This window comes from Scyliorhinus torazame, chromosome 1, assembly GCF_047496885.1.
Source record: "Scyliorhinus torazame isolate Kashiwa2021f chromosome 1, sScyTor2.1, whole genome shotgun sequence".
Lineage (NCBI taxonomy): Eukaryota > Metazoa > Chordata > Chondrichthyes > Carcharhiniformes > Scyliorhinidae > Scyliorhinus > Scyliorhinus torazame.
This window is the reverse complement of record NC_092707.1, coordinates 314,360,689-314,380,915: the sequence shown is the minus strand read 5'-3', so window position 1 is coordinate 314,380,915 and position 20,227 is coordinate 314,360,689. Positions and strand designations below refer to the sequence as shown.

Here is a 20,227-nt window from a genome sequence, read left to right as displayed (position 1 = left end):
GCAGGGTGTTGTTGTCATGGGGTAGGCGGGTTGTGGTTGTTTATTGAGTTGCTTTGTTGTTCTTCTGATATTTTGTGAATAAATGTGAATACTCCTTGAATAAAAATATATATTTTTTAAAAGTGGAATTAAAATATTTTTCAAACAATAAGTTTGGGATTCCATTGGGGGGGGGGGGCGGCGGCTGGGGGGAGGCCTTTAGGTATATGCAGGTGCGAGCCTTTGCAATGAAGGTTTTCCCGAAGTTTCCGGTGACACCTCTCTCCTCGTTGTTGAAGGGGGTGTTGTCGGTGATGTGGTTGGAAGGGTCGGTCACCTTGGCGATTTATGGAAGGATTTTTGAGGAGGATATGACGTTGCTGAAGGGGGTTAAGACCAAGTGGGAAGAGGAGCTGCGGGTGGCGATGGAGGAGGGGTCGTGGTGAGAGGTGTTGCGGAGGGTGAATGCCACAAGTTCATGTGCGAGGCTGGGGTTAATACAGTTAAAGATGGTGCACAGGGCTCACCTGATGAGGTTGAGGATGAGCCGGCTGTTTGAGGGGTGGAGGGCACTTGCGAACAGTGTGGGAGAGGTCTGGCCAATCATATACATATCTTTGGGGGCACAGGTTCAAGGTGAGAGGGGGAAGGTTTCAGGGAGATGTGCGCGGTAAGTTTTTCATGCAGAGAGTGGTGGGTGCCTGAAATACGCTGGCAGAGGGTGCGGTGGAGGCAGGCACATTAGCAACATTTAAGAGGCATCTGAATGGATACATGAATAGGGAGGAATTAGAGGAACATGAACCGAGTAAGGGCAGAAGGTTTTTTTAAAAAGTTGAGGCATCATGATTGGCACAGGCTTGGAGGGCCGAAGAGCCTGTTCCTGTGCTGTACTTTTCTTTGTTTTGGTCCTGCTCGAAGTTGGAGAAATTTTGAAGGTTGTTTTTCAGCACGTCGGCGATCCTGCACCTGGATTTGGAGCCCAGTCCCCTAAAGGGCCATATTTAGGGTGTCAGCCTTGCGGAAGCTGCAGACGGGAGCGGGGGTAGTTTTGGCCTTCGCTGATTGCTCACAGGCGGGTCCTGTTGAGGTAGAGGTCAGCTTCTCCACCCTGTGCCTCAGTGTGCTTGGGGACATGACGGAGTTCTTGTATTTGAAGAAGGTTAAGTTTGCTTTGAGGGGAGTGATGAAGGGGTTCCACAAGAGATGGAATCTGTTTATTCTACATTTTAAAGAGTTGGTTACTGTCAACTGTTAAGGGGAGAGGGGTGGTTGGGGGTGGGGTTGTCTTTGAGTTTTGGGGGTAATGTTTGGTGGAGTGGGAGGGGTTCTGTTGTTCTTGATGTTTTGCATTGTTTTGTTTTATATATAAAATGTTAAAAACAGAATAAAAATATATATTTTTTCAAAATCTGTCTGTGTGGAGTTTGCACTTTCTCCCTGTGTCTGCAGAGATTACCTCCGGGTGCTCCAGTTTCCTCCCACAGTCCAAAGATGTGTAGGTTAGGTGGATTGCCCATGCTAAATTGTCCCTTAGTGTCCAAACGGTTGGGTAGTGTTACTGGGTTACGGGAATAGGGTGGAGGCATGGGCTTAAGCTTACGTGAGGTGCTCTTTCCAAGGACTGGTGCAGACTCGTAGGGCCGAATGGCCTCCTTCTGCATGGAGGGATTCTATGATAAGCACTCTTGTACATTTTCAAGCAATCATTTCCAGTTACTTGCAATGGCCTGGAAGCAAGTCGCCTTCTTAGTTCGGGTTGGTACAAGGTTGGAGGGATTCAAACAAGGCAATGCAATAGTAAACTTTAAAAATCGATTCAATAATTAACTAAAATTAAGAATTTTGCATTTGTTCCATATTAAACAATTGCTTGAAAGATTTTTTTAAAATCTCAAAATGTTTTGACAAATGTCGGACCTGGAATACATTTAACATTGGCAATTTCATCCCGTGGCGGCAAGGTCACTTTTGTTGGTTCGCCTTTCACTTTTCTTGAATTTTTTACTGCCTGCAAACGAGCTTCTAATCCAGCTGTATTTTGTGTAATGACATCAATTCTGTTAAAAGAATTTCAATTATCAAATGAAACAAGAAACAATTTGCATTTATATAGCTCCTTAACTTGACTTTAGAATAATGCCAGGCAGGTCAAAAACTCATTGGACCAAGAGTAGGTCACTTGGCCCCCTTAGCCTGCTCTGCCATTCAATACGATTGTAGCTGATATGATTGTAACCTCAACTCTATATTCCCACTTGTCCCCCCGATAACTTTCACCCTCTTTCTTACAAAGAATCTACCTACATCTGCCTTAAAAATATTTAAAGATTCTGCTTCCACCGCCTTTTGAAGTTGAGAGTTCCAAAGATTGATCTTTTTTTCTAACCCACGTTTCTCACATTCACTGCCACGCCCTGGAGGAACCCACTCATTCTTGCCCGTATACGTACCCTGTGTGTGATCTTGAACTTTATTAGGCTCATACTTGCGCATGAGGAGGTTGCATTTATCCTTCGTACGCCTCACTCCACACTCCCCAGTTTATCTCCCCACCCAGCTCCTCTTCACATATCTCCTTATTCTTCACCACCCGCTCACCTTGCTGTTCTCCCAGCCACCTGTATATATCTCCAATCTTGCCCTCCCCTTCCACATCCGGAATCAGCAGTCACTCCAGCAGGGTGTACCTCGGCATCCTGGGGTCTCCTTCCAAACCTTCCACGCAAAGTCCCTTATCCTTACCTACAGGTACCTAAACCCACTTCCTCTCAGGAGATCTACCCTCTCCTACAATTCATCTATACTGGCAAACTCTTCTTCCATATACAAATCCCTCACCTTAACCAGCCCCACTTCTCTCCATTTCCTATACGTGCCATCTATCCGCACCTCGCGCCCCCTCCCCCCTCCCGCTGCACAAAACCGTGTTTTCCACACAACGGCGTTAACACTGACATCCCCCCTATCTTAAAGTGCCTCCTCAGCTGGCTCCCTGAGAATCTGCTCAGTGCCATTGACAACGTTGCCATCACCACAGCCCTTAAGCTGGACCCCCTATAGGATTCCTCCTCCATCCCAACCCATTCTACCCCCTCTCCTTCCTACCATCGCCTCAACTTCTCCACATTCGTTGCCCAATAGTAATGTAGCAGGTTCGGCAACACCAACCCTCCCTGCTGCCTCTGAAACCCTTAGGAACCTTCCCTGCCCATACAAAATCTGAAATAATTGTGTCCAGTTTCCGAAAGGCCTTCGATATAAAGATCGGGAGTGTCTGGAATATGAACAGGAACTTGGCAGAATGTTCATCTTCACCACTTGGACAATCCCTGTGCAGCATGTCCCACCTCTTGAGATCCTTTCTAGCCCCCTCCACCAGTTTTGTTAATTTCCATTTGTGGAGCATCACCCATTTCCTCGCTACCTGAATCCCAGGTATCTAAACCTGTCTGTAGTAACCTTAAATGGCATCCTCCCCTAAGTTAGCTCGCTGACCCAACCCATTCACCGGGAACACTTCGCTTTTCCCTACAATTAACTTGTATTCCGAGAATGCCCCAAACTTCCCCAACAAGCCCATGATCCTCTCCATGCTCTCCAACGGGTCCGAAACATACAATAGTAGGTTGTCAGCATAGAGCGACACCTGATGCACCCTTCATCTCTTCGTAATCCCTTGCCACTCTGCTGACCCCCTCAGAGCCATAGCCAGAGGCTCTATAGCCAGCGCAAACTGCAGCGGCGACAGCAGGCACCCCTGCCTTGTTCCCCTGTGCAGTTCAAAGTTCCGTGAACCCATGTCATTGGTTCGCACACTCGCCCTCGGTGCCACAGTTAACAGGTGCACCCATGATACAAACTTCAGCCCAAACCTTCCCCGGACCTCAAACAGGTACCGCCACATCACCAGGTCAAATGCCTTCTCCGCATCCATGGACACCACTACCTCAGGTACCTGAGCTCCCGATGGGGTCATAATCACATTTAACAGCCTCCTTATATTACTAGAAAACTTCCTGTCCTTTATTATGCCTGTTTGGTCCTCCGCAACCACTCCCGGGACACAACCTTCCATCCTTCCCGCCATCAAGTTAGCCAGCAGTTTGACGCCTGTATTTAACAGCAATATGGCCCTATACAACCCACATTCCAACAGGTCCTTCCCCTTTATCAATATTAGCATGACCGTTGCCTGCGCTATCGTCTCCGGCAGCTCCCCCTTCTCCACCTCCTCATTAAACGTCCCCAATCGGTGTGGTGCCAGGTCCGTCGCGAACTCCTTATAAAATTCCGCCGGGTAGCCAACGGGCCCCAGAGCCTTCCTCGACTTCATACCCCTTATTCTGTCCAATATCTCCATCTCCCTCAGCCCCAGGGGTTCCTCTAATGCCTGCCTCTTCTCTTCCTCCAACTGTGGGAACTCCAGTTCATCTAAGAACTGTCCTATGTCCCCCTCTTCACACCCCAGGTCCACCCTGTACCGCTCCTTATAATAATCCCTAAACACCTCATTTAACTTCCTGGCTCCAACACCACATCCCCTGTCCCAGTCCGTATCTTCAATATTTCCCTGGACACGGTCTGCCTCTGCAGCTGATACGCTAACATTCGACTCACCTTCTCTCCGTATTGGTACTGCACTCCTCTTGCCCTACGCAGCTATCCTACCGCCCTCCCTGTCAACCTATCAAATTGCCCCTATAATTCTTTCCTCCTCGCCAAATCCTGTGGTGGGCACCCTTGAGTACTCCCTATCTACCGCCACTATCTCGTTCATTAGCCGTTCATATTCCTCCCTCCTTTTCCTATCCACATGTGCCTAAAACGAGATCATCCCCCCCTCGGACCACTGCTTTTAGCGCTTCCCAAAAATGTTGCCATCGACACCTCCCCATTTTGGTCCAATTCTACATAATCTTTAATCACAGCCCGCAGTTTGTCACAAAACCCTTTATCTGCCAACAACCCTGAATCGAGCCTCCGCCCCGGCCTCTGCTCCCGTCCCAATCTAAGCCAAATCTCCAGCAATGGGGCAAATGGTCCGAGATTACTATCCCCGTGTACTCGGTTGACGTTAGTTGTGGGTGCCATTGGGGCTGGTTTAGCACACTGGGCTAAATCGCTGGCTTTTAAAGCAGACCCAGGCAGGCCAGCAACACCGTTCAATTCCCATACCAGCCTCCCCGAACAGGCGCCGGAATGTGACGACTAGGGGCTTTTCACAGTAACTTCATTTGAAGCCTACTTGTGACAATAAGCGATTTTCATTGATTTCATTTTCATTGCAGCAGGTAGCAGATTTCTATATCGAACTTTATATTTATTGTAACTTGAAAGTACTTTCCCAGAGTCATTATCAATGCAATTGTCTGTATTTATATTTGGTAGCACCATGACAGATATGTTCAATCAATCTTAGTTTTCAATTGATCTCCCTGGCATGCATGACTTCCTTTATCCACTACCACATTAAACATGAAACACTAGAATTAAAATGCTTTGAAAATCATTAAGATTTGTATCATTTTGATGTCATAGCCTGCTTTGATAATTAGGCTCTCCACAAGCAAATCCCATAACAAAATAATTGTAAGCAACCTCCTGTTAATACCACACTATCCCTTGTTTATTCCCTTTATTTTCTTGTTTTGGCTTTTATAATGTTTGTACCTGGGCAATTACTGGGACCTACACCTTTATGATGGACTTCCCTTTCATCTTTATTTTTTTTTAAAAAGGGATCCAGCAGCATGTGCTGGCATTGGTGATGACTCATCATGATGGACTTGGCTGTTGACCAATGAGTTTTTGCTTTGCCAGGCTCTTGGCTGATAGTCTGTGCTGATAGGTGCTGACCATTCCAGAATGCTCTGTCAAGGACAGGAAGGCTTCATCTGGTTTAGTTTTGGTTTGATCAAGAAGCTGGATTGCCACAGCCTGATCACTCTCTCTTACCTGTTGGATCTAAAGGTTCAAAGTAAAGGACTTTCTCTCTAGGTCAGATAGAACTGCAAAGAAGTTCAGTCCAGCTACAGCTACAGACAGGGCCAGTTGTTTAAAGAACCCTCTTTAAAATCTTGTGAGGGTAACTCTTGTATTTCCTGAGTAAAGCTAGGGACCATTCTGGTGGAGTTGGAAACAAATAAGAATTACACAGGCCTGAAGCTGATCTTCTGAGAGAAAGCCCAGGTTAAGAAAAGTGAAAGTGACTCCCCAGAGGGAATTTCTGTCTGGGGATTCGGACTGAATGTTCCAGCCAGAAGATCCTTGTAAGCCAACCAACTCAATCACTCCATGTCCTGGAAGGTTAGCTAAAAAAAACAACTTTAACATTCAAAGCAAGGGCACTCATCTTCCATCTCACATTAATCCTCATTGTTTTTTTCCCTCCCCCCTCCGTCTGCATGTGTATGTCTTGTGTGTGTTTAGGTAGAGTGTGGAGAATAGTAGATTAGCTGGCCATTATTCTAGTATGCTTATTCTATGTCTTATCTCTACTTTTGACATAAACAATTGTGTTTCACTTACAAATCTGGTGTCTGTAAGTCATTGAAGCAGTCAAGGGCCAAATAGCTCAGAAACGTTATACGAACTATTGTTTAATTCATTTGTGTTGGGATTCCGGGGTCTTTGGGGCTGGAATCGACCGTGCACTAGCCCACAGTGTTGTAACATAAATCGGGGGCTCGTCTGGTCTTTGAAACATTAGACAGCAAATTTGGGTTACAGCATAAATTAAAAAGAGACACCAGGTTTGCAGTGATACAACAGGATTGTCCTGAAACCTGTTAAGCATTTTCTTCAGGTCGAAGATTTAACTCTGGTTTATTTGGAAGGGCTTCACAAAGACCCGCTTGTTGAATTGACTGGGGAATTAGAACTGGTTATGCCCAGCTAGAGCTAAGAATGCGGAGGTAATTTACAGGCAATACAGCAGAGGTCAGATGAACAATCAGTAGAATTGGCTAAAATCCAGTTACAAATGAAACAGTTGGAACTGCTGCAAAAACAGAGATAAATGGAGATGGAAATAAGGAAAAGAAGTATTTCAGAAACTTTATATGAAATATTGGTTAATTCACTTCTGTTGGGACTCCGGGGCCTGTAGGGTTGGAATTAACCGTGCACTAGCCCAGGGTGTCTTAACATAATATACATAAATCTCTCTCTGTCGATGTTCGTATCAGTAGGTGTTTGACCTACCTGGCTGTACTTGCTTGCTCCTAACTTTCTTCCAACAAATAACTGCAAACACAAGAAGATATCCCTCTGGGAAACCCAATGATCCACTTGTGATACCTCTGGCAAAAATATTATTGCATCACAAAATATCTCCTGACCATTCGTGCAGGAACATTGAAAAAGGCTTGCAAGAGCCAGAAAATTTTCATCCTAATCATCAAGCAGGATTCTTAAAATCCACTTCTTTTCTGTGTTTAGCAAACCTTAATTCCAGTTTGAATATGCAGAACCATGAATTAGTGTTACATGGCCAGAACTGTTAATATCTGTAATCTCTCTAATCTCTTAAGATATTCATGGAGTCGGAACAGCTCTGGAGCCATTGATAAATGGTATGTGGTACCCGATCCTGAAACTCCCACCTCCATTCCCAGTGTCACCAATTTTCCCTGGCACGTGATAAGGGCGCTGGTAGCAAACTCATATCTTGCACTCCCAACCTGTCCAGCTCCATTGCAAGAGGTAAGCATATCCTAGGCCCCATGACATGGGGTTAGACCATCTCCTAGGCATGGTTACTCAGCGACATTGTGAACCATTGTCTGGATTCGGGAGCCTTATGAAAAGTAAGTTCAAATGGTCTAACCCATGCCACTTCCAACTGTCAGAACTGCTGAGAAAATCCTTTTATGAGTCTGGGCTCTCGGTCAAGCATGCATAATGAGGACAGGTATACAAACTCTTTCAGTAGCTCCGGATGGCCTCCTGATGCATGCTTGAGTGAGAGCTCATATTAACAAAAATATTTTCTACACAGAGGTTCTGTTTGGACAGCTGGACGGAATTGTTGACTTTGTTTGATTGACATTTTTAAGTGGTTATAATAAATTGTTCTTTCAATGATCTCTTTTGTTAATGGTTCAATGTTTATTTGCACAAGATTAAGAGATGTGATGTGTTTGAAGCAACTGTTATTGATACTTTAATGGTCTGTTTCATTGACACTTTTATGGGTTGGAGGAGTAGCAGTTTCTTTCAGAAGACGATTTACAAATAAATGTTTTTCCGGAGCAGTTCCACATACACTATTGTCACTATATGGTTCATTGGTTCTGTAACTAGTGTATTCTGGATGAATAGGCATTGAAGTGCCATGAGTTAACATGGAGGATATGAAGGGGTGAAGGGGGACATCATGAGTTGACACCGAGTTGGCATGGGGGCAATAAGAGGCCATGTGGCGGGTGTGGAACATGAATTGGCAATGAGTTGGCATGGAGGGTATAGTCATGAGTAATGGATGGGGTGTGAAGGGCTGTGAGGAACGAGGACTGGGGCTGGTTTAGCACAGGGCTAAATAGCTGGCTTTTAAAGCAGACCAAGGCAGGCCAGCAGCACGGTTCAATTCCCGTACCAGCCTCCCCGAACAGGCGCCGAAATGTGGCGACTAGGGGCTTTTCACAGTAACTTCATTTGAAGCCTACTTGTGACAATAAGCGATTTTCATTTTTCATTCATTTCATTTTCAACAGCTTTTAATACAACTGGAATGGTTTCCTATAGAAGCAAGACAGGCCTTTAAACTACCCTCAACAAACAAGTATAGTCCAACACTGCATTATGGTTGTACATCATCAATATCACCATATATTGTTTCAAAACATCAATACATTATCAATAAAGACCGATGAATGCTTGTAACTGCTACAGGTCTCTGGTAAGGATTCCTATCCTACTTGTTTTGAAGTTGACTGGCTCTTTTCCTGTAAGCCACGAGAGTCATTGGTTCAGAAGCCATTGATGTCAACTTCCTCTGCAGAAACAGAGAATCTTCTCGTCCTTTGTGTAAAATATTGATGGTCCCTTCGTATTCCTTTTTGATAGATGTGAGTATATTTTTGTATGCTGTTGCATTGTCAATGACCTATGTAAATGTGAAATAAAATAAAGATACATACAAAATACTCCAAAACAACATGTTCATATGTCTATATATTTTCCACATCTTTAAACTCATTGTGGCTAACAGATTGATTATCAGCCTGCAAATCAAGTACCCAATTATTTTTCTCTAACTAAGGGGCAATTTAGCATGCCCAATCCATGTACTCTGCACATCTTTGGGTGTGGGGGTGAGACCTCCGCAGACACGGGGAGAATATGCAAACTCCATAAGGACAGAGGCCCAATGCCGGAATCGAACCCAGGTCCTCAGCGCCATAAGGCAGTAGTGCTAACCACTGCACCACCGTGTCACCCTGGGCAGGCAGTAAGAGTAAGAGAGTTTCTTGGTCAGTCACACTGCAGAAGACCACAACAGTACTTCACCGAGCATAATCATTAAAAAAAAAATTTTTTTTAAAGAATATCCAATTGTTTTCCAATTAATGGGCAATTTAGCGTGGCCAATCCACCTAGCCTGCATATCTTTGGGTTGTGGGGGCGAAACCCACGCAAACACGGGAGAATGTGCAAACTCCACACAGACAGTGACCCAGAGCCGGGATTGAATCTGGGACCTCGGCGCGGAGGCAGCAGTGCTACCCACTGCGCCACCGTGCTGCCCTTACCGAGCATAATCATGGACCAATCAAATAGAAGTCCATGATGTCCAATGCCATCTTAAGACATGGTACCTAAAGGAGTAGGAGGTATATATCCAATGGTTCCCTACTTGCTACTCAGTAAAGTTTCTGTTTTAGTCACCCCCAGCAATTCTGGTGCAAGTGGTCTGTTTTGAAATGTTTTCTACCCTCACAAATTTCTGCTCAAATTAATTTGCATACTGCCAAATGTAAAATTTGCCATGAATAAGTGCAACTAGATAGCATTTTAAATCTAATGTTTTAAACTAAAATATTTTGCTTGAAAAAAATTAATATTTTCTGAGAATTAATTCATCACAAAATAACAAGCATTTTAAATCATAGTATCAATCAACTTTAAGGAACCTGATTACAAATTACTGAAAATGACTATAAAGAAATATTTTCTGCTTAGACTGGGAGACAGCATTCAGTTTCTTAGCAAATTAATTTTCAAAAAATTACCTATTGGTACTTTTATGCTGAAAGATCCAACTTAGTTTTCGCAGCCACCATGAACGCCTACAAATTAATGCAGTAAGCAAAAACTCCTAATGGCAATTAATTCAATTTGGGGGTGAGGGTAGGTTTGTGGTTGCCGCTTGTTTCCAGTCTGGTGTTTTAAAAACTAGTGCAAAAGATAGTGCAAACATGGATGGCGCTGAACACAATTTGTTCTTAAAATTCCATAATCCTTCAAATCAGGTATGATGATATCAGGAGGAATTGTGCCTAGAAAATCAGCTCAACCAATCAGTTGGATTTTGCAGATAGTGGCAAAGGGATGGTGTTTATCATTGATCTTTAAAAAAAAAAATCTGCCCACAAAGCTTTAGAGTGTTCATTTACCCTACTCCAATGTGATTTTTAATCTGGCACCATCTATGGAAGATCTGTGGCATCCAGGAAGAGTGAGATCATCAAGCAGGTGAAGCAGCCAATCATACTGAATAGTTCTCACAGACAGCAAACCAGGAAGTAAAAAGCAACGGTCATAATTCAATAAAGATTGGGATATACAAATGGAATTACGGTTAAAAAACATAAAAACTTCAAAAATTAAAAATCAAACAAATTTTTTAAATTATGAAATTTTATCCTGCAATTCAAGGAACAGCATTCCATATTTATAAACGCAAGTTTTTAAGGCCAGAGAGGTTGTGTGTGTGACAGAGATGTGTGTGTGTGTGTGTGAGAGAGAAAGAGAGAATCTGGAGTTTAGAATAATGAGGCAATTTCATTGAAAGATAAGGGTCGGGTTTCTCCGTCCAGTCGCACCAGATTTCTGGTGCGGCACGCCGTTGGGATTCTCCATTTCACAGGCTGGTCAATGTAGTTTCCTATTGTGGGACAGCATCACACGTCGGGAAACCCCCGGGCTGCTGGCAAAACGGAGAATCCCAACGGCAGAGAATTCAGCCCCAGATTCTGAAGGGGTTTGATAGGGTAAACACTGAGAGGTGGGGGCATCTAGAAAACCAGGGAGCAGTCTAGGACAAAGGGCTGATCCTTTTGGAATAAGATATGGGAGAAATGTCTTCATTCAAAAGGATTGTTAATATTTGGAATTGTCTACCCCAGAGTAGGTGCTTAATCGTTGAATATATTTAATGCTGGTATAGAATTTTGGTCCTTCGGAGAATCAAACGATATGGGGGATGAGCAGAAAGTAGACTTGTAGCCGAAGACCAGCCATGATTGTATTGAATGGTGAAGCTGTCAATGAACCGTATGGTGTACTCTGCCCCTATTTCATATGTTCTTATATTCTTTATCCAAACAGTGGTGACAATGTAAAACTCATTACCACAGGGAGTGATTGAAGCAAATAGTCTACGTGCATTTAAGAGAAAGGTAGACAACGATATGAAGAAGGGAAAAGAGGTTCACAATAATAAATTTAGATGAGGAAAGATTGAAGGAGGCTTGGGTGAAGCTTAACATCGACATGTACTTTTTGAGCTGAATGATGTGTTTCTGTGCCTCATATCCTATGTCAAGGTTTCCAAAACAATTGCAGCGGTGGAACATTTTGACCTCCAAACAGTACTGAAAGAACCCCTGAGAAACATTATTATTGTACTCAACTACAATCCTGTAACTTCATGGCCTGGCAGATCCCCAACTCTACCATTACTATCAAGCCAGGGTATCAACCCTGGTTTAATAAAGAAAGCAGGAGGGCATGCCAGGAGCAACACCAGGCATAACAGGTGTCAATCTGGTGTTATGGGCCAGGGTTTAGAGAACCCCAAAGTGTATCATGGAGTTCACCTGACCCACAACTTTTAATAGATTGTGGTATGGGGAGCACACGGCCCACTCTACAGCGGAAATGGAAACGTATTTTTTTAAAAAGCAAAACAATATTTATTCTATTAACTCAAGTTAACCGTTTTAAAACATAGTGAACATCTTAGCAACCATTAATTCAAATACAACAACACTAAGTAATCCTTTAAGATTTCCTTTTAACATCCATACGACTTAAAAACACCTTTTAACAGAAGCACATTAGGTTTACATTCCTACTGAGAACATTTATAATTCTGAATTCATCAAATGATCAAGAGATAGTCTTTTCATGGCAGAGAGATCAACAGTGCACCTGCTCTGTCTGGCTTCAGCTCCAACACAGAAAACAAAACCAATGGATCAGATCTAAGCTCTGCAGTCCTGCCACATCCCACTGTGAATTGTGATGGACAATTAAACAACTCACTGGAGGAGGAGGCTCCACAAATATCCCCATCCTCAATGAAGGAGAAGTGCTGCACACCAGTGCAAATTATAAGGCTGAAGCATACTCAACAATCTTCAGCCAGAAGAGATGAATGGATGATCCACCTTGGCCTCCTCCGGAGGTCCCAGCATCCCAGATGTCAGCCTTAAGCCAATTTGATTCACTCCACGTGATATCAAGAAATTGCTGGAGGCATTGGATACTGCAAAGGCTATGGGCCCTGACAACATTCCAGCAATAGTACTGAAGACTTGTGCTCCTGAACTTGCCCCCATCCCTCCAGTCAAGCTGTTACAACACTGGCATCTACCCGGCAATTACTTTAGCTACTCTCCTCATCTTCATATACTTCTTACAATCTGCTTTTATATTCCTGGCTAGTTTATTCTTGTATACTTTATTCCCTACTTATCAACTATTTGGTGGCTCTTTACTGATTTCAAGAACATTTCCAGTGCTCAGGTTAAGTCTCTTCTTTTAATTTTAATCTCCTTCTTCTTCTGAGGCAGCCCCTTGTGATCGAGAATGACTTGCTTCCACTTCAGTTCGATGGGTTCTGAGATGGCTGATAAATCCAAGGACACACACACGTTCGCACGTGCACACGGTGTGTCATTTGCATGCTGGAACTCAAGAACAGAAGTTTGTATTATTGTGGATTGAAAACACACAACAGCCTATGTTGAACAGTTTTCCATCCGTTCTGTAAATTAACTGCATCTGTGGACAATTCATTGGAGGAGAGTTGCAGTATTGCAGCCAATAAAATAGAGAAGAGAATTGGTGTGATGACACAACCTTGTTTGACCACCATCTTTTCGGATATAGGGTCTGTGTAGGTTTGGTTGGTGAGGATCATGGCTTGCATGCCATCGTGGAGTCGGTGGAGGTTGGTAGCATATTTCTCAGAACAACCAAATGTGAGGAGGGTACTGAAAAAGCCTTCACAGTTGTCAGAATCAAAGGTTTTTGTGAGGTTGAAAAAGGTTGTGTGTTGTGGTTGGTGCTGTTCCTTGCATTCTTCTTGAATTTGCAGTGAAGATCAGTCTGTGATGCTTCTCGATAGATGAAAATCACACTGACTTTGGAAGCTCTTCAGCCACTTGGAGGAAGTGATTGAGACGGATTCCTTAAAATTATCTTCCTGGAGACTTCGCTGTCTCTCTTCTTGAATATTGTCATGATCACATCATCCCTGAAATCCCATGGCCTGCACTCCTCTTCCTGGTAGAGGGATATGAAGTTGTGCGGTCATGCAAGAGTGTATCACTGCGTATTTTAGAATTTCAGCAGGGATTGCTACTGCAGTCAAGTTAAAGATAGAGTCCTGGTTGAGGAGTTCTTCAAAATAGTCTCTTGAGTGAACAATGAACGCTTCCCTAACCTTCATGAAGCCCCTCCACATTTAGCTCTCAACAAAGTGGGCTTGGGCTGTTGATTGTCTTGATCATGCTGAAAAAAATGGGTATGTCATTAGTGTCCGCAGGTTGCTGGTTGGTGTATGCGAGTTTCGGAGTCTCCTGTGCTCATCTTACCCACCATTTGTTCTTTAGACTGCAGGTTTCCTGCTGTACAGGCACCTGTAGGATTGTTGCAAGTTTGCCAAACCTCCCAGAATGACCAGAAGTCCACTGGAATTGGTATCGATCTCCCAGTGGCCAAAGAAAGCATTCTGGGATATTTTAATTCACAACAGTGGCAAGAGAGCAGGCATGCGGATGGAACTTTGAAAAGGCAGAGTTATTTTCCTCTCTGCTGTGTTAGTCCACATTCAGCTTTATTGAATGTAACAACTCCACTTATTACATTCTACCATCCTGAAAATAACCCATTTATGCCTACTGATTCCTGTTAGCTAGCTAATCGTCTATCCATGTTCTCATGTTAGCCCCTACATCATGAGCTCTTATTTTTTGTAGTTACTTTGATGTGGCACCTTGTCAAATGCCTTCTGGTCCACAGGTTCCCCTTCATCTACACAAGCAAACAGATTAGTTAAACACAATTTCCTTTTCCCTAAAACCACATTGACTCGGCCTAAGTACTGTTACAACCGTGATGAGGGGAATGCGCAGTTTAGCTAGCTCCACTACTCCACAGGTCGTACCATTAGTTTAAAACTTTAATTCACTCATCAAATTGGCCAATTATTTATCTTTGGTGCTATTACAGCCAGAATAAAAGAAATAAACCAGGTTTCTTTCAATAAACTCAGAATTATTGATTTATTATAAAATGAAACTTATTTTTAAAACAAGTTGCAAGAACGAGATAACACACAATTGCACTCTGGAAATATAATAATCTACCTCTTTTAAAAAATATATTTTTATTAGGTTTTGAACATTTTACACATAAAACTGAAAACACAAAATAGAAAAGATAACCATACAACGCCCCCACACTTCAACCGATACACCAAAGACTCAATAAATAACTCCTCCCAATCTATCCCCACCCCAGCACACACATACACACACACAAAGGACAAACAGATAGGGTTTCTGCAGAATTTAGGAGGATAGGCTTTATAAAAATGTCAGATAATGTTTGCAGAGTTCCCTCGTGTGAAGATGTACCAGTTGAATCGGGTAGATGTTTGGAACGGAGCTTTGGTGTAGAGGAAAATGTAGAGCTGGATCAATTCGTCTCGTCTCAGATTTTCAGGTTTCCAAATGCAGACAAGTTATACTCGCATGGGGTTTTCTGGCAGCAGGTTGATAAGCGCTCACACATTTTCCAGTAAGGCAGGGAGAGAACCGGTTAGGCCTGCCTTCCTTCTCAGTTTGTTCTCCAAAACAAACTGACTTCAAAGACAACGGGTCTGAAACTTAAAGCTTGTTTCTGTCATGTAATTGCAAGTAAATCATGGGACTTTGCCAGTTTTCCCCCCCCTTTAAAGTGATTGGAGTTCAAAACAAAGTTCTTCCCCCTCAAGCACCATGCTGGGCAGTGCCCAGTTTGCACCGCATGGCTTGGATTGCTTTACTGAATCTTCTTTTCACATTATAATTTGATGTTGCTAAGCTTCTGTTCTTCTTTATTCTTTTAAGGCAGGCACACATCTCAGTGTATTAAAGCCACAATTTAGTTCTGTAACTCGCTTCATCGGTTATTGATTGTCCATCAATTTAATACACGGAGATATTACAATGGATGCCGCTCTTAAGCCTGATCGCCTTGAACTTGACCCGCAGGCAGCCGACGCCACTGCGATCTTCGAGCACTGGCTAAGCTGTTTCGAGGCTTACCTCGACTCATCGACCGACGCCGTCACCGAGGTGCACAAGCTGCGTCTCCTCAACGCCCGGGTGAGCCCCAAAATGTTTCTGCTGATCAGAGATGCGGCATCATACGCAGAGGCAATCGCACTACTAAATGGATAGTTCGTGAGGGCAGTGAATGAGGTGTTCGCTTGACATCTCCTTATCATGATGCGTCAGTGCCCTGGGGAAATCACTGGCCGAATTCCTGCGTGACCTGTGAGTACTCACCCGGAATAGTAACTGCCAGGCAATTACGGCGGTTCAGCACTCGCTCCTAATCAGGGACACCTATGTGGCCGGAGTCCGGTCTAATTATATCCGACAATGCTTGCTCGAAGGGGGTACTCTTGACGAATGTGATATAAAATAGTTACTTTAGAGATATTAGTTAATGTAATGTAGAGGTAGGCCAGTTTAATTCTGGTGAGTTCACAGACAAAGGATTTCAGACCGCATGGAAAAGCAGGAAGAGGTGTGTCCACCAAAGCAGCAGAAAAGGATGCTGGGTAATAGGGGCCAGAGGAAGGGATTGGAAGTGAGCCAATCAGAATAGATCAACAGGTCAGGAGGGATATAGGATGACCTATGGGCATCGTGTATGTGACACTTGATGCCATTTGAATGTATCAGTACAGATTCCTTTGTTCCATATCCTCACTTGATTCCAGAAGTCCATGGAGCAGAATGTGCTTCGTGCTCCTGAGAATTGAGGAACGCTTGCAAACTAAATAAAATAACTAATGCTGTACCTGCAAATCCATCTCAACTTTTATTGAGGCCAGACTGACAGGTAAAGAAACTTGGGATTCTACATTTGGTGCCGAAAACCCGGGATTTCTCAAGACCAACTGCGAAATCAGAATTAGACTGATTATGAACAGGAGGATGGGGAAGAAGGGCCCACAATGTAGAACTGGAAAATGACCACGCATTGATTTTCCCCCTCTTCTTATCGTCTGATTAGTCTGGTCACTCGCGGTTGGTACGGAAAGATCGTCTCGACGAAATCAAAGGTCAGTCTGGGGATTAGCAATTTAATTGATGGGATTTCATATTGTTGATTCGGCTTGAGTTAGGTTTTAGGATTGATGTGACATCTCAAATGATGATTCAATTCCAAGTATAAGTGTTTTTAAGGCTGATGCGACTTCAGTAGTGGAGGTTCAGTCTAGTATATGGGTTCAGGGGCTGATGGGACTTCAGTAGTGAGGGTTCAGTCCAGTATAACTGTTTTTAAATCTGAAGATGGTTCAACTCCATGTGTGAGTTCTGATTCGGCTTGGGTTAGGTTATGGGTTGATGGGACATCTGAAATTGAAGATGGTTCAACTCCATGTGTGAGTGTTTTAAATATATAGTTGATTAAGCTAAAATTGTACCCTTGGACTGTGGTGGCGAAGGGCGCAGTTCTGAGGCCTAGTTGAGATTGTGGGGAATGCTGCATATTGGTTGAAGCAGAAGTCTCTCAAAGGGTTAACAGCAGCAGCCAAAGTTAAAGACGACAGACTGTGCTTCTCACTCAGGCCTTGAGATAACAGCAGCAGCCTGTAGTGTAATCGGATACCTTTCCTTTGAGTCAGTGAACTCCAGCAAAGTTACGTTTTGAATTAATTAAAGGAAACCAGTGGGTTTCTCCACCTCTTTGATAAAAGTTATTATTTTCGAAAGCAATTGATTGAAATTGCCAGAATCTTAAGTTTTACTTACTTGAAATAATGTTTATCTCATTTTATTTGTGAATTAATAGAAACTTAAAGAAGATCACGGACACCATTTTAAAAAGTGTAAATCTGGAGATGATAGTTGACTTTGCCAACATTTTTGTGAATGTAAGAAAAACTTGTTAAAAGAAAAATTGTTAAGATAAAGAAGTAATTAAGTTGTAAATGTTATACAAGTTTGTGTTACGCAAATCGTAAATTTAGTTCTGAGTGGAGATCAGAGCTAAGCTTGCAAGTTGCAGTAATTCAATTTGAATTTTCAAACATTTTTAAGTTTAAAAAAAAAACACTGTTAGAACCTTTTCAATCGGTTTGCCAAGAAAAAAAAACGCGCAAGTAGAGACAGGAAAGGCACGGGTCAAACAAAAGATGAGCTACGTAGTTCAGTGGCTGGCCTTGAATTGACAGAAAATGATAAATTCAATAATTTAGAAAAGTCACTAAAAGGTTCCGACTGCACCTGTAGCATTGTCTGCACTAATTCCAGAACCACCAGAGTATAATAATTGATATCCAGTTACTGCTCCCAGATTCCAATCATGCCAGTAACACCAGCCCTTTTGGGTGATAGTGTGGGTCCTGATTTACCATCTTCACGATCAGTAGAGAAAGAGGAGCTCTGTTCCGCAAGCCCAGTTAGCTCTAGGACCAGATCTCGGACCATGGTACCCCCAAAAACAATTAAGCATACCACCTAAATCCCTCCAAACCAAGGGGAAACCGCAAATTTCAGAACAAAGGGAGCTGCAACAGATGATTTTGAAGAGAAAGAACTCCCTCTAGTGACAGGGAGGGACGTCGAAGTCTTGGAAGAATCAGAGGAAATAGCTAGAGTGCCCCCTGGTGCGACTCGGAGACAGTTGCCGATTAGGAGGATACCAAACCCACCCAAAAGGGACCCTCAGCTCCTTTTTATGGCCCACCGTATGCATCAACAGCTTTACAACCGTGCCCCCTCTGAGGGGCCATTGGTCTACTGGGAGAAGAGGACGGGGCAGATATAGAGGGAGCAATGCATGTTTTAATTGCGGCTGTGCAGATCACTGGCAACAGGAATGCCCCTTTAAAAGACAGGCAGCAGAAGGAGGGGGTACCCACCAAGGGGAAGACAGATGAGATACACTGACTTCTCCCAGGCAAACCCTTTCCCAACACAGGATTGACTAGCTAATTTAGTCATAAGGACTCTCCAATTGGACAGGGAACCTATTATCTCTCTGCAGATAGGAGATGAACATCACCCATTTGTAAACGACACTGGAGCAGCCATGTCTTCTGTGCAATCAGAACTTCGACTACCATTATCCGACCACACGCAGCAATTGTCGGGGTTCTAAGGACAGGTGTGTGAGTATCCTATTTCTGAACCTGTGACAGTCACTTACGAGAATAAGTCTGCAGATCATCAGTTTGTAATGACTACTGGATTGGACTGTAACTTGTTGGCCCGAGATTTACTGTGTATCTTCCAGCTACAGCTAGAGTGCGGAGACGAGGGGGTAACGGTTAAATCATGGAGGATGAGACAACAGTGCTATATTTCTATCACCCCCCAGTGGTGGACGTTAGACATTGAACATTCACTGCATCACGTTACCCTGGCCTATGACAGAACTGGACAAAACAGGGAGTTGGAGGACAAATACCGGCCATTAATTGGGACCGAATAGCCAGTCAAGGTTACAGCCACAGTCACGGGAAAAGAAGGTACAGCCGATTTTGTTACAATATCACCACATTTATGGCCACAGTCAGCTTCGGTAAGCCCTCATATTACACGTCAGGTCCATGACCAGTACCATGCCAGGGATCTGGGGCGAATGGTAAGGAGGGCAGTGGATCATTCGGATCCAACAGAGTACGCACTTCAAGTCATGCCGGACGGCACTACCATAAAATATTTTGTGGTCCCTGAAACAATTAACACTCGACTGCAGCATCACTGGGGACATGATGTGTTGGAATATGTCAATCCACAGGTCTGGGCGGAATACCCATCACAAGTGGGAAAGACAAATGTTACACCTATTAAGGTAATGATTAAGGACCATGTAAAGCTACCTTCCATTCGGCAATACCCCCTGAAATCCCAAGCTGCTCCGTCTATAGACAAATTAATTCAAAAGCTGTTGCAACAGGGTATTTTGGTCCCTTGCCAATCAGAATGTAACACCCCCATACTTGCTGTGCCAAAACCAGCCAAACCAGACCAGTACCGATTAGTACAGGATTTACGTTCAATCAATGCCATTGTACAGCCGTTACATGCTGTCGTCCCTAACCCTGCCCACATACTGGCTCAAATTCCAGCTCAAGCCCGGGTCTCCGCCGTAATTGACCTTCAGCACGCCTTCTTTGCCCTCCCACTTGCAACTGAAAGCCAATATTTGTTTGCCTTCACTTACAATGGGCAGCAGTATACTTGGACCCGACTGCCACAGGGGTTCGTCAACTCACCTACACTCTTCTCCAGATGTCTGCAGACCCAACTCCAGGCCTTGACATTGGAGCATGGTTCCACTCTAGTGCAGTATGTAGATGACATATTGGTGGCAAGTCCTGACGAGCCCAGTAATAGGGATGATGTGATCCAATTATTGAACCACCTATCCTCGTTGGGTTATGTTGTCTCACAAGCAAAGGTCTTGGTGGCTCAGAGAAAGGTTAAGTTCTTAGGAGTTTTACTTACAGCCACAGAAAGAAGTCTCGAACCCAGTAGGATTGAACCAATATGCCAATTCCCCGCCC

The 20,227-nt window shown here is 43.7% G+C and overlaps 1 protein-coding gene across 2 annotated transcripts in view; it reads right to left on the bottom strand.

Moving 5' to 3' along the window:
- Nucleotides 1-20,227, bottom strand: part of LOC140424276 (clathrin heavy chain linker domain-containing protein 1-like) — a 208,731-nt gene that overhangs the window by 179,826 nt on the left and 8,678 nt on the right. The window contains exons 1-3 of one of the 2 annotated variants that reach the window (XM_072507853.1): nt 10,599-10,707; nt 8,901-9,088; nt 1,900-2,039 (exon numbers count right to left, since the gene is read on the bottom strand). In XM_072507853.1, coding sequence (XP_072363954.1) covers nt 1,900-2,039; nt 8,901-8,962 — 202 coding nt within the window. In that variant the 5' untranslated portion in view covers nt 8,963-9,088; nt 10,599-10,707. Of the gene's footprint in view, nt 1-1,899; nt 2,040-8,900; nt 9,089-10,598; nt 10,708-20,227 lie in introns of those variants that run through there. The other variant, XM_072507852.1, reaches the window with a different exon arrangement.